The 15,164-nt window shown below is 40.5% G+C and overlaps 1 protein-coding gene across 1 annotated transcript; it reads right to left on the bottom strand.

Annotated features, from left to right (window-relative positions):
- Positions 1-75: 75 nt before the first annotated feature.
- Positions 76-15,093, bottom strand: tbc1d2b (TBC1 domain family, member 2B). Its single transcript, XM_067589831.1, has 13 exons — positions 14,674-15,093; positions 13,188-13,338; positions 11,036-11,210; positions 9,574-9,725; positions 9,100-9,353; positions 6,955-7,380; positions 6,628-6,738; positions 6,247-6,443; positions 5,035-5,529; positions 4,830-4,947; positions 4,418-4,603; positions 3,252-3,373; positions 76-2,757 (listed from the first exon to the last, which is right to left on the bottom strand). The coding sequence occupies exons 1-13, from the start codon at positions 15,013-15,015 to the stop codon at positions 2,562-2,564; spliced, it is 2,925 nt and encodes a 974-aa protein (XP_067445932.1). The 5' UTR covers positions 15,016-15,093; the 3' UTR covers positions 76-2,561.
- Positions 15,094-15,164: the final 71 nt, after the last annotated feature.

Here is a 15,164-nt window from a genome sequence, read left to right as displayed (position 1 = left end):
TTAAGGAAGTGATATTTACTAAAGCAAGCTGCCTTTCCTGCTTCTCACCAACACCTTCGCAAGAGCCACAACACACTCAGTCAGCCATGGTTTATTGAATTTTTCTTTTAACTGGTAGACTATTACAAAAAAATACAGTGGCTTACACTTAATTTTGTAACATATATGTTTTGCAATTTCTGTTGTCCAATGATATTGATTAACAAGTTATCAAACAGATTTACATACAAAAAAGTGAAGTGCCTTATAATGTTCTGAAGTCGTCTTGTCACTACACTTGTGCAATACACTGCAGGGAAAAGCAACAGAAAAAAAAGGAAAAAGGTGATATGTTTAAATGTAGCTTATTCAATGTGAAAAGGAAACTAAAAGAAAACATGAAAAATGCATGCAGACTTTCCTTGGAACCGTAGTTGTGTATTGAAATAGGAGTAAAAATTGAAAACCTTCAACAGTGTGAGCTGTCTGATATCTTGAGTGGACCTAAGAAAACATTAACTTTTTATGTTTGACAGAGTCAAGCTTGAAAATTCTGATCTTTAGAGAGACCTGCTCTCAAAAGAAAAAATAAATTCAATTTCAACGTCTCTAAAAAGGCCTTTTTTTTCTCTCCATTTACATTTGTATCATCAAAACAAGTACAGTTCTGGCATTGGTCCAGACGCTCAGGTGCTCCAATGAAAAAATTCAGCAAAATGCTTTGGCGGACAATATTGTAATAGAGAAAATGTGATTGATTTTGTAAGTAACAGCAACTAAATATCTGTAAACAGCTTAAAGTAAAATAAAAATAAAGGAAATTAAAAGTTATAACAAGCTGTAAACAATATATCAGCACATAAGAGTGAGAAAAACGTACTTGTTCCCTCTTGTAGATTCCCATTCAAACAGCACAGTTTTAACATGTTGATTAACCAAATCTAAAAATGTTTTCTTTCTGAACAAATGTTGATATGTGGAACATAACTTTAACACATTGGTCTGTTAAATAGTAGGAATTGTTTGACTGGTGTAAGCAAGAACATGGTGGTAATGCTACTGTCATCTAAAAGTACCTGGATGTGAGAGAAAGATGCTGCTTAACGTGTCACAACAATCTCCTAAAATGTTTCCCTCATTGATTATAAATCACATTTCTATTGTCCATTCCACTGAAACTTTAAGTCCGTACTGTGTGGAGGGTACCGGTGAACTAGTGTAAACACTGGGGAGACAAATGTTATACTGCCACCCTGAGGGCAATGAATGCAAATACATCAGCATTTTCATACAGGGCTCAGATAAACAGTCCCAGCATTATACTGAACATATACTGAATATGTTGCAAAGTACGTTGTAGTCAGCGGGAAGTGAATCCTTTAAACAGTTAACAAAACCCACATTTTTGGGAAACAAGAACATTAAAAGGAAATAAAACATTAACATTTAAGAGCAGTATTCTCGGGCAGGGTGGGGTTTTTTTTACGGCAGGTTAAAAAACACAGTTTACGATAGTTTAAATGAAATAATCTGATAATCGGATGCACTGATATGGTGTTTTGATGCCAATGGCAGAATTTTCTCCTATCCAAATCCAGTACAAATATAGGTGCAAAACAGTTTGAGCTTTATAAACATGCCCTTGGAAAATATGTATTATTAAGTGGTACATCCGTATAAAATAATATTACATTATTAATGGTCTGAAAATCTGCCTAATATGGGCAGATAAAGTAAACTGAACTGACTGATGTTGTTCGTTTGATGGCTGAAATAAAAATATGAGGTTAGTCAAAATGTTCCACTTGCTTTTTTGTTTTGATCCTACCTTTGATGGTAAATCTTTGTGTCTATTCTATGTAACCGCAGACAAACTGGAATGATATGTACATTTTAGAATTACTAAAACGATCAGCGGGCTCAAATTCTCAGCAAACTAAAAGTTTCAGCAAAAGTCAAATTTCAGCATAAATGATTCAAGTGCATCAACAGACACAGGGATCAAACACAAGAGATGTGTTGTTGAGTGGCGATGTGGAAAATATTTTTAAAAAGTAAACTATTTTTCTTGTAAGATGTAGATGAAAGGAGCCACAGCTTGAGGCAAGGAAAGTGAAAACTCCGAATCCTAATGGAGACAAGTATAAAAAAAAAAATACAATCATTCCTTCAACAGGCATAAAATTGCCAATTATCAAAAGATCACAGCCATGTTTTCAAAAATACTGATTCGGACTGTAAGTGTTAAACTCGGCATTGGAAGTTGAAGAGCCGTAGGGCGAGTGTACTGTTTTGGCCATCACATAAAACACAAGCATACAGCAAATAAGGCATTTACAAAAAATAAAAAGGCAGGAATACTGATAGAAAGCCCATTTGGCCGGTAATGTTTTGGTCCTTTGATGCGATTAAGCTCAGAATTTGTAGAAAGTTGATTGGTCCAGCTCTGATGCGGAGACCAACTCCAACAATTCTTTAAGAAGAACTCCCTTTAACAACTGCGATGCATCACTGGTCTGCGGAGTCGACCTCTTTGTCTTCATACTTAAGTGACGCGGCCTGAAAATGCGACAGGCTTAAGTTCAATTGTCCTCCTCATCGTCGCTGACGAAGGTCCGTCCATCCTGAGACGTCTCCCTCTCCCTGAGGAAAGTCTGTCTGATCGCCTCCAGCTCGGTCAGCTCAAGACGGACTTTCTCCAGGTGGAAGGAGCGGCGGTTCTGGATTTGCCTCAGGGGGAATGGGTTCATGTCCACAAAAGCGATGTTCATCAGCTTCCTGGGAAAAAAGGGTCAAGAAACAGTCCTGTCAGTGTGGGATACTTTTCTATTCATTCTCTGTGCTGTGCGACATGTGAGATTATTGAATTAATTCCTTTTCAGACATCGAATGCGTAACCTTGCCGGCTTCATCTGTCTGTTTAAGTGATCTGTATGAAAAAAACTATTTTATATTGTTCCACAGTGCACAAGCGTCACTTAACAAGATGTTAAGACGGGACTCATGTTTTACCCATTTCCAACTACCAACCAATATCTCAAGAGTCATTTTTGTGTAGTTGCCATCACTTTTTAATGCTTTTGCAATGACCACAGATGCAAAACTAACAGACTGGAAATCACCTTTTTGCTTGTATGTGTCAGCCACACAGCAAAGAGATCTGATCAACTGTTTTAAGTTCATTATCTTGCTCCTTCTTACTAGACTGTACTGTCGTCCTCAGTGCTTATATGCATCACTGCAAATACCAAAACAAATTGCAGTCGCTTTACCTTGAATCAAGGATTGTGCGCGTGAAGCATCGAAGATATTTGAAGATGGCTGTGGAATCCTGCAACTTCAAAAACTCTTCCTCTTTGTACTTGAAGAGACCGAGAGCGAAGCGAAATATGATCTGTGGAGAAAAAAAAAAATCAAAGCCGTGAAATCTGCCTCATGACTTTCCTTGTGTGACCATAACACATCATGCCTCTGACACGCAAAGACCCTTCAGAAGACTTAAGGCAGTATTTATTACAGATAGAGGAATGTCTGCCCAGAATATTTCTTCTGAACTAACAGCATAGTATAGTTTCCTAACATAAAAATACATACACAATTATTTTTGGCAACTTGGGAACTCCTCTAAAAGCCAAAAACCAGGTACTTCTGCCATATTATCAGCTAAAAATGTTTTGGCAAACATGTTAGCAAAAAATTGCTCATTTACACATCCAGCAAACATGGAGCAACATTAGCATTCATTTACAGTTGCAGCTTTGGCCACCTGGTGAATGTGGATCCAATTTTGACACTTCTTTTGGCTCTGTTTTAGTCTCCATTAACTCATTTATATCTTTAGATTGAAAAGTGTTGGTTCAAGAGCCAGTTGCTAACTTTGTCTATCTGCTGTTTGGTGCTGGGCAGGTCGTGTACAGTGGGTTTTTTGCTGAGAACAGCTGCCTGCTGCTGGGAATGAGGTTCATAAGAGCAGAATCTGTGGGCCATAAAACCAAAACATTGAGCTAAAAGAAGCTGAAAAGCTTTGTAGAGCTGAGGGACACTGCAGAGTATGAGGGTTTGACACAATGAGTGACCATTTTCACATTATACATAATTATTGGATCCATAAAAATACTGAATAGTGGAGATTTAACCTTCCCATAGCTCTGGTTTATCAGGCTTCAAACACAAATGTTGGTTAAATAAGGTTGGAAAAACAATGGGTTGATATGTCCAACTGATAAACTGACTCTTGTGTAACAGAAAACTTATTACAGATACCATCTTCTGCTGTGGGCAAATTTAAACTTGCAGCCAAATCTTTGTCATTATTATTCAAAGGCCTCCTTATCTAATTTTATTATGAGCTTTTTTCGGAACTCTCTAAGCTTGTCCGGAAACATCTGGCTATGTGAGATTAGAGGATAACATTTCTACTCTCTGCTTGGCCTCTTACCTTTGGACCCTCATACAGAAAGGCATCCCAGATCTTAAAGAGGATCTCGCTCACAACGCTGTCCACAAACACCACCAGGAACCAGTTGAAGGTGATGAGGGAGAAGTCTACCTTGTGCTGCTCAAAGTGGGCATGGAGCCGTGGTAGCTTCTCGATCATCAGGTCCTTGAACACGCGCTGGTCAACCTGCACAGACACAACCGTGACATGACTTTCTATGAGACTTTGATTTTTACAGAAGGGAGAAAACATGGGATCCAATTCAGCAGAGAGAGAGAAAGCGTACATTTCTGATTACTGCTATGCATTCCTGCTCTGGTAAGTCATGACCATGACATCACTAATACCAGAGAGAAGCAGCAACATGTTCCTGTATCTTCAAATGTCACATATAACCTTTGAGCTTGTTTACCTGAGAGCCAAGCAGAGTCTTGGTGTAATAGTCTCTTGGCATGAAGACCTCCACGATGGCTATGAGGCTCCAAAATGCATCCTCTTGTTCCAGATAGAGCAAGGCAATTGCTGCCAGCCTGAAGAAATGAAATAAAAATTAATGTTTAAAATGCACGATAAGACTCTTAGTTGAAGAAGTAAAACATCTGGAACATTTCCAGTACCTGTTAAGTCCCTGGCAGTAACCGATGTCTGGATTCCTCCAGGAGAAAGCCATGAGGACGTTCCTGAGTTTCTGGATGCCGTCTGCACTGGGGGAGGCGTAGTGCTTGTTGTTGGGCAAAGTACGCAGCAAGTCCAGCTCGATCTGCTTCGAGGCCGGGTTGGGCTTATCCCGGGCCACGTTTAGTAAGGTCTCATAATAGTCGGGCGCCAAGTGGTCCCGGAACTTCTTGACATGGATGGAGACACACCAGCGCCACACCTGGGAGCGATGCTCGTGGGGAACACCACAGCGAATCAGGGCCTTGAGCTCAGGGGAGCGCACCAGGTCTCTGTTCATGGTGCTGGCCAGATAGTTCTCCCACTTCACCCCGACGGACACCTCCTGATTTGTCATGGACAGGGACTTCAGCTCCAAGGCTCTCACCTTCGCAACAAGCTTCTCCTCTTCTTCCTCCTCCTCAGGAACAGTCTTGAAGCCAAACACGTCATACTCACTAACGTTGAAATCGGAGAGAAAATGTGGAAGAATTATCATCAATCGGTGATGTTCAATTCATTCCAAGAGTTGTTTCAATTTTGGGGGGGTAATCCACATTTGCTTAACCTTCACTCAGTTCTGAGTCAGTTGGGTATTTCCTGAATTTCTAACGATACATTTTCACGAGCCCCAAAGCTTGCCTGAGCTTGCACAGAAGTCAGAGTGATAGCACTAGAAAACAGCGGAGCTAGTTTTTCCAGTCAAGAAAAATTGAGTTGCAGCTGTTAAAAGTCTTGTGACTGCAGTGCAAAAACAATCTATTGAAGCAACACCAGTGTCTCTATATTTTTGTCTCTGTATTTTTTTTTCTATATTTGTCATAGAATCTTGGTACAAAATAGTATGTCTATAAAGGACAGCTGGCCTTTGATACTGAGGGATGGACACGATTGACTCATGTTCCAGACAGTGCTTGAAATTTCTAATTTGATATGATGTGACATCTACATTTGGCCATTTATCTTTGCAACATTTGTAAGAGTGTAAACAAAATTACAGAGTGACAACATCTAGGTGCTTTTACAGCTTTACAATAGAAAAATCTAAAATGTTAGAGCTAATTTTTTCATGCTATCGCTTTCTATTTTTCTTTTCCAACATCAGTTTGGTTGAAAAATTTAAAATACTTTTCAGTATGGACAATACATAAAGGCGCGTATTCACAAAGGCATACCTGACAGTGATTGGTTTGAAGATGAGGTGTTCTTGCTGGTCAGGGCTCTCTGCCTGCAGTGCATCCTCTAATAATCTAGAAATTACATCACTGGCATGGCTCTGCTCTGAGGAGGAACAAACTGGGCTCTTCACCTCTTGAAGCAACACCAGATACTTACTCTCCACCTGACACAACTTAGCCTCCAGGGCCGTATACTGCAGCAAAGATAAGAAGAAAGGTTAAACATTATATCCGTTATACTCACCGCCAAAACACAGTTTTTCCTACTTGGCATTTTTAGGTTTAGGTCAATCAGGTCAATGCTGGACTTCCCCTTAAAAGCTATTCAGACTTCCTGTTTTCTTTTAACAGAGTATACCAACAAACACAAGATAGTACCTTTGCTTCCAAAGCCTTTTCTCTACTCTCTGCATTTCTGCGTAATACTGTCAGCTCCAGGATCTCTTTGTTCAGGAATTTGTTTTGAGATTTGTAGCCTTGAAGACTGTCCTGAAAGTGAAGAAACATACAGTGTGCACAGTTAATCAGATTGAAAATTTAACCAGAGCATAAACGAACAATGAAAAAAAACAAAACAGGATTTTTCATGTTAAACTGAAGCCAAAGCAAGAGTCTTGTTCTAATATTATACTCAAATCCCACCTCGGAATAAGTGCTTACAGTTCTCAAAATGTGCAGCTTTAGTTTAAGTGTTTTCATCTGTACCTTAAGGATGTCCACTTCCTGCTGATCTTTGTTGGGAGGTGGTGTACCAGAGTCATTTGGGTTGCCGCTTTGCTCAGGGGCCTGCTGCGAAAGCTTGATGATGACTTCATCTTTGGCCTGGATGGTCTCCATCAACATGCCCAGCTGGTCGTTGATCTCCCCCACCTTTATTTTCAGGCCCTTCAGCTCTTGTTGCAGGCTTTCTTTCTCCAAGGCGAGCCGCTCCATGTGACCGCACAGGGACTGGATCTGTTCATCTTTGTCCTGAAGCAGGGTCTCCAATTGGGTGACCTCTTCCTGGGTCACTACTGGAGCCTGGTTCTGGTCTGAGGCTGCAGATGAATCTGGAGCCGGAGCTGGGCGGCGCACTGGCTGCCTATCACACTGAGAGGTTCTTAAAGTCTGCTGCAGAAGTCTCACCAGCTCCTGGTTAACAAGAGAGGATTTATTCGGTCAATACAATGTCTGGTGGGGGAAAGATCAGGCTTTAAAATGAAGTTGCTTGTTTTTCACCTGTGAGGTGAATTCAAAAATTATCTTAAAGATTTTAAAATGTTTTTCCAACTGCATATTCATTTTGCTAAATTTTTAATTTCTTAACTGCTGATCTATAGACTGAATTTTAATTACTTTTCAACATTTCTTACAATTGACCCTGCTGGGTGCAAACAGAGGCATAATAAGTTTAGAGTAATGTAAATTTTGGAGCTTCCATAAGTTATTAACTTGCATACTAGTGTGTGAAGCCTCATGTTTTTTTTCTATGACTAATAACCTAGACTAGTCACATGCAATTTTACAATATGTAAGAAAAGAAGCCACAGTTTTGTAGCCTGTTACTAAATAAAACCAAAATAATTGATTTATTAAATATCAAAAAACACAAACACTAACAGTGTACACTAATCAGGCTTTGCTGCAAGTGGGCCACCTCAACTGAAACAAACAAACAAACAAAAAAAAATCACCCAGCTAACAAAATAAAAAGTGAACACACTTTCATAAAATGATGACATTACGACATTATCATAGGGACTATTTCACATAAAAAATGGATGTTTTGACCATCTGTTAACTACATGATGAAATGATGACACAAGATTGCATCAGGATCTTCCTGAGAGAAAACCAGCTAGTTCACACTGTTTTTGACAACGGCCACAGTCATGCTAACCTAGCAACACTAATCACAGCCAGCGCTACACGCAGAGAAGCCTGTAACTAATATCAGAACATGAACTTCAATAATAAAGTTTATCATAGCTGTGTAGATCATTAGGTATGTATGTATTTGGAAACTGTGTCCAATGTGAAAATACTTGGCACATGAATTTGCACTGATGTGTGTCTGACGTGCACTCAAACACACTCACATGCACTTGGTTATACAACCGCAGATACAGTAATAAAATTAAACATACAGCTTTCATTAGCACCTGTTTTTTAACAAAGGCAAAGTGTGTATTTGGGTTATCTTGCTCTTTTATTTGGGCATAATGTGACTAATAAATTCAGTCTAGGCCCCACATTACCTGGAGGACATAAATCAATAGTATTAACAATACAAAGCCACATGTGGACTCTTGAGCTGGCCAGGAACAAAACCATATTTCCAACAAAGTTGCTCAGAGACGGCAAGCTGACTCAGTTTGTCCGAGTAACCCGATTCAGTTTGACTGTTCAAGTTTGTACGATCAGTAAACCATCTCATAGCGGATGTATATATTAAATGTTTATATGGCCAGCTCTGCAGCCATTGTTACTCATCAATTAGTCTTAAAACACCAAAACAAGAACTTGAGACTAATGGGAGGGAATGACACAGCTGCTATTTCCTTATTTCTTGCTAGCATGACAAATCATTTGCTGTCTTCCTGTATTAGTGAGATCATCAGAATTCCTCCAAACTGCTCCATCACAACCTCAGACTTTTGCTGAATTGACTGAAATGACAGTAAAAGCACTCCAGTCAGCCCAGTATTCCCACTTATGTGGATAATTCACACATCATGAAGTTATTCTTGGTGCTAGTTGAACATGTTAAATGCAACAATGTAAAAACCAGAAAGTCTTTGCTACATTCATTTTGAGATATCATAATTGCTGTAATTATTGTAATAATTGGTGTTGGTTCAGCCCACCTACCTTCTGACTGGCCAGCTCCTCTCTGAGTTTGGTCTGTTCCTGCTGCATGCGGCTCAGTTCTTCCTGCTGGCTCTGGAGGCGAAGCTGCATTTCCAGAGATTTGCTACCGTTGCACTCCACTGGGGAGCTCTCAGAGCTGCGTGTCTCAACGTTGCGCCCAAACCTCCCAGTGCCCATCATGTCTCGAAGCAAAGGCCTCTTAGGCCGCGATGAATTGCGCACAAAGTCGAAAGTAAACGATGATCCAAAGGAATCTGAGAGAGAGGAGAGTTTCATCACCCGTCAGGAAAAAGCGGGAAAGTGGTAAGAAAATACATTGTTAATCCATTTTTCATTGTTTCAGCAAATGAGAGATGAAAAATAAAAAATGTATATATATATATATATATATATATATATATATATATATAAAAGCTGAGAGTGAGTGCCAAACCCTGGCCAGAGGCTGAGTAAAGCAGCAGGAAATGAACGTACGTCTATGTGTGTCTGGATGATGTTTCGGTTCAGGGAAGTCCTTGGGCGGGGCATCCACCAGCTCCCACTCCTCTGCGCTGCTGTTGCTGGTATAAAACACACTGCGCCTGTTCTCACCTCCTCGGCCTGGCCGCAGATAAGACATGGAGTTCCTGAAAGAACAGAAACCAGACAGGAGAGCGAGTAAGACCAGTGCTATGCTGGGAATAAAGTGGCTGCTACTATGTAGAAGCTGTTCAAATCCACAAGGAACAATCAAGGACTCTTTTACTTTGTAAGTGGTAACATTAGCACAAACTGCCTTTGTTAAGGTCTTTAAACACTTTTCTCAAAAGGCCTTGGACCACAGAACTGCAGCTGTAAAAAAAAAACCAAAAAGCAATACTACAGTACATCTCTACTAACTCCAGACTACTCACTGGGAGAGCTTAAACAACAAATAAACTATCTATTTCAAATAATAATCAAAAATCGCATAATTATTGAGGCATTCTTGAATAGAAGTTAAAAGACTTGTGACTGACTGTAACTCTATTTTTTGACTCTACTTTTGTTTTTCACACCTGTGAATGTGAGATCACAGCAAACACATGACTATTTGGTTTAACTGCTCCCCTGCTGCCTCACACCTCGTCTACACTGAACGTGTTTCACCTAAGTTCTTCAGTGGTCTGCGTCCATCTAACGCAGCAGACACGCTTTAACTGTAATCACGTAGACTCGCCCTTTATCAGTGTAACTGCGACCCGAAGCATCCGTTAACACGATGGTTCTGGTGTAACATTCTTGAGCTTTAACTGCCTCTGCTCTGATCATGAGCTATAACTGCAGAATTAATAAACTTATAGATTTAGAAACAAAACCACTGAATACAATTAGCCACTCTTCTGGCCCCTGTTTGGTTCATCTGGAGTGAAAAATATCAGCAAACAACTAGTTTCAGTATATTTTATATACGTGTATTAAAGACCCATTGCATTTAAAAAAAAATATAAGCTAAATCATAATAAAACGTGGAACAGACTCGTTCGGAAACATGCTATGAGGAGCAGGCAACATTCCAGCTTTTTACCTTTACAAGTAAACTCTCATTCTATCACTGATACACCACAAATTCCAATCCACATGTCACATTTTTGGCATTTTAGAGTGTTGGATCATTTGAATAGATGTGTTGTATACCCCAGAAGGGGAACTGTTGATGGCTGCGTATGGCCACAACTATTGTACTATAGATGTGACCTTTTCCTCCGCTGCAGGCAACCTCAGGAAGAACCGAGGTGGTATTTTCTTTCCTCAGTGCAGCTCTACTGGGGCACATAACTGTAGCGGATAAACTAGTTTTGCCTGTTTAGCAGGGGCTGAAAACAATGACGAGAATATATACTTCCTAATTAAAAACTGTGGGAACAATATCAGCCTTCTATAATACAGGAAGATCTCACTGCATTTATGGTCTCACCTGAGTTCTGTACCAAAGTTTTTGAGGGAGAAGTTGAGGGGGTTTGTGGACACAGCAGAAGGCCCTCTGGCTGACTGGATCCCCACCATTCCTCCACCATCTGTCTCTGTCTCCATGGCAAAGTCACTGCGGACCTTCTCCATGCTGTCACTGAGTTTTTCAAAGACGAAGGCATCTAAAATTGAACAGAGATCATTAGAATAACATTCTAACAATAAAGCATTACATGTATCACCGCTGCCACTTCTCAAGGCCAAACTATGACTATTGTTTGTTGAGGAACTGCAATTGTATTGACGCTGAATGGATTCCAGAGTCAAGAGAAGCAATATTTTGAGTTACCCAGAATGGTATTTACAGCAGGGTGTCTGTCTGTGGGTTCTCGAGCAGCTCTGTAACCATCAGAAATAGCCTTACTGAACCCAGCATTATAAATATAGTATTTCTTTTTGTCTCACATCAGCTGGGAACAGTGTGGGAACACTGAAGGGCCAAGCAGCTCCGCAATTATGCTGTCACACCCAAAGGGGAAACCAATGGCCACCACCAACACACAATATGTGTTGTAAGACTGCAGTTCAAAGATTACAATGATCAGACTCCTTGAGCACTGGTAAAAGCTTTGAACTCTTTGTACTGACATATTCAGATAACTCTAAATAAGACTTAGAACCAACAGAGCGGCTGCTTTGTGCTCTGTGAGGCTAAAAGGTTGGCGCATCAAAGTTATTACAAATTAACCAAATTTTACATCAATCCTTCCAATAGTTGCTGAGATATTTCAATAAAACCCAGATGAAAAGTTAGGGGATTACCAAAATCAGCTGAATACATCATCTGGAAACCACAAGATATCTATCAAATTTTGCATAAAGCCATCCAGTGGATGTTGAGATATTTCACCTGGTAAGTGAAAACTTTGACCTGCTGGTGTTGCTATAGAAAAAGTCAAGAGATCACCAAAGTCTGTAGGAGTCATCCTCTGAGGGCCATGAATGTCTGTACACAATTTCATGGCAATCCATCCAAGAGTTGTTGAGATATTTCAGTCTGAACCAATGTGTTGAACCAACCAAATTGAAGAATTAAAGCCTCTGCCAGCTCTAATTAAGAATACAAATTATTTGAGATGACAAACTGATGGCTGCACGTGTTACAGCACCGTTTGAACATTTGTATATAGAGTATCATGAACCTGTATAAGTCAGTAGCAATTACAAGATAGTCCAGCACCTTGGCTGCACTGTTAAGAAAGGCTTAGCCATGTTAATCTTTCACTAGCCATCCAAAAAGGGTTACATGAAACATTTAACATCCTCCTCGCGGCCAGAGGGAAGATTCCAGTTAGGCAGACTTTAGAGGAAACTTAGTTGACCACACAGGTCTTTCCTGCACCCACGCATTTTATCACAGCTCACTGACGAACAGGTCAAAGACTTTTCTGAGACTGAAATAACACAGGACATGAAAGCAGAAAAAACAACATATCCAAGTATTTTCAACCACTTTTTTATTCTCTCAACTTCCTCTCAGAAACAGCTACTTTTGTAGCATTGGTGAGTTTTCCTGTGTGATTACCAATATTGATACCAGTATTGATATTTTTTTGATGACATGACTACATGTGCTTTTAGGTGACAGTAACACACAAGAGTATTTAAAGACAGTAAAACAGAAGTCATGTGTGTATGATCACAGCAACAGGAAGAAGCATTCACACTTCATTTCACTCAGCTACAACAATAAAAACCAGTCAAAAGGCAAAAGATTTTTTCTCATTTAACTGTAAGCAGCGAACTTATGAAAGCACAACTAAGCTACTTCTCTATATAAAGGAATCTCAACAACTCCTTGTCTTATCTGGACATAATATAATAATGATACATGTATATATATGTTTTGTTGTTGTTTTTTCCTCTCTTGCACGTGTTGTGAACATTGCTGACTTGTGTTTATTGAGGCAGCAGGATGCACACATTCCACTAAAACACACCCCATACAAAGTAAAACACATTTAACTAATGCAGCTCTTGTGTAAATATTAATCCTTCAGATATAGATGTTTACTTTCAGCTGTGCCCGGATGTGATAAAAACGAGCGTTCACACTGTACACCGCATTTGTGTGTGTGTGTGTATGTGTACCTGCCTACCATTGTCTTTGCCTACAAGGCCGGCATGAGGGTAGGCCAAGGTCGGGGAGCTCCAGCTGTCTCTCTGTCCGGAGCCTCGTGTATTGCTATACTCCCAACGTTTCTGTTGCAACTGCTGGAGCCAGTAATGCATCACCTGCCTGCTGGGAGCCTAGAAACACCAACACACACACGCACACACAGGATTACTCACTGGGGTGGATAAAAATAATAAACAACCTGACTTTAAAAACACTGGTGAAGCAGGTCTTAAATGGAAATCAATCATGTTGTAGAGATAAAAGATTAAAGACAACTCCAACACTAATGGAAAGACACCTAGACAAGGGATATAACAGCTGCCCTGCTAACCCTAACATATCAAACAGTCCGAAAGCACTTTAAATAGCAGGTTACTATTAAGATCAGTCATGTGAGAGAGCGCAGACACTAGTTTCAGTCTCAGTTCCAGCCTCCGGCCAGGCAAGCTGTTTGGTATTAACCATTCACACCATCTGTTGAAGATGATGCAGACTTCAGTAGGCAGCCAGGCTGAGTGAAACCAGGGCCACCTTTCTTGGCTATGAACCCGTCATAATCATATGACAAAGCAAAGAAGACTAAAAACACCATCACATGAGATGCTGTGATCCTTCTGGAAAGCACAGATATGTCATGAAGGCGTGTGAGCTCATGTGCATGTAAATCAGAGCCTAAAGTCATCTCTCAACATAAACAGTGTGGCTGACAGTGGTGTTTTGGGGGGAAATCAGCTAAATTATGTGCTGATTAAGTAAAGCAAACACGACCTACATGCTTTATAGATTTTTAACCAGTTTTACTTAGAGCCTCCCTCCACTCAAAAATGTGTTTTTCTTCTTGTTGCTACAGTTGAATGTTTGAGCTTCACTGTTCAGAGTGATGTATGTGCAGAGTTTGACACTACAAGGCTGTTTTCACATTCATCTTCTGAAAGTGAAAAGTTTCTCTGTGCTCATTGAAAATCCAGTTTTAAGGGGTGGGACTACGAGCAGGATTTGTGACATCACGACCAGTTTGGAAGCCAATCCTGGTCCAATATTTAACTTACACAAGTGCGATGTGGAAACTTAAAGCCTAAGAAATGTGATGTAGGACACAAATATTTGCATATTCACAGATTCTGGATTTTTCAATGAGGGAGAGGGAGTAGATGTAATTTTAAGGGTTTTAACACTATAGTTGAACTTCCTGTGTGGGAAAAATCCTATTAGACACACATTATTGTTCAAAATAGAGTCTTTTATATACATCTTCAAACATGTCTGGAGGGGATCTTTAAAAGTCAAAACACATCCTGTCAGCAGAAACAGCTGCATGTCTGACAAAAAAAAAAAAAAAAAAAAAAATCAAAACTCAGAATAAATCTGTCAAGTTATTGGGTGATGGGTGTGTCTGGCTTTCCACAATGAGAAAGGAAGTGACAAATGACAGCAAAACAGTGACACACATGCTGTGAAAAGTTTACCTTGAGGAGAAACTCCTTCCCGGCAGTACGGATCTCAAACTGACCCTCCTCTCCCTCCACATCGTAGCTAAAGCACGCATCGCATATTTCGATGTGCCCCAGTGGCAAGGCATCTTGGGGAGTCTTGAAGTAATACAAATAACATTTCCTCGGGTCATACACGAACCACCGCGGTTTGTACCCTCTCAGAGGCCCCTTGCCGGACAGTTTGTTCAAGTAGCCGCACAGCTTAGAGGCCTGATCCTTCGTGCCCTCGACCTCAGCCACGTCCACCGACCTGGAGGCCACAATCCGGGACGCTGTGCAGGAGTTTGTGTCGCTGCCATCCTCCTCTTCGTGCATCTTTCCTCGAAGTTTCTTCTTCGTGCAGCGCACAGCGGATGCCCACTCCTGTTTCCATCCACATGACTGCTTGTGTCTGTGACAGGGGAGCATGGGAAATGTAGTTTGTTTCATCGGTGTGTGTGAGGCAGCTGCACCGCGGGGTGGTG

Source organism: Thunnus thynnus, chromosome 5 (genome assembly GCF_963924715.1).
Source record: "Thunnus thynnus chromosome 5, fThuThy2.1, whole genome shotgun sequence".
NCBI classification, from domain to species: Eukaryota; Metazoa; Chordata; class Actinopteri; order Scombriformes; family Scombridae; genus Thunnus; species Thunnus thynnus.
This window is presented reverse-complemented; position numbering and strand designations above follow the sequence as displayed.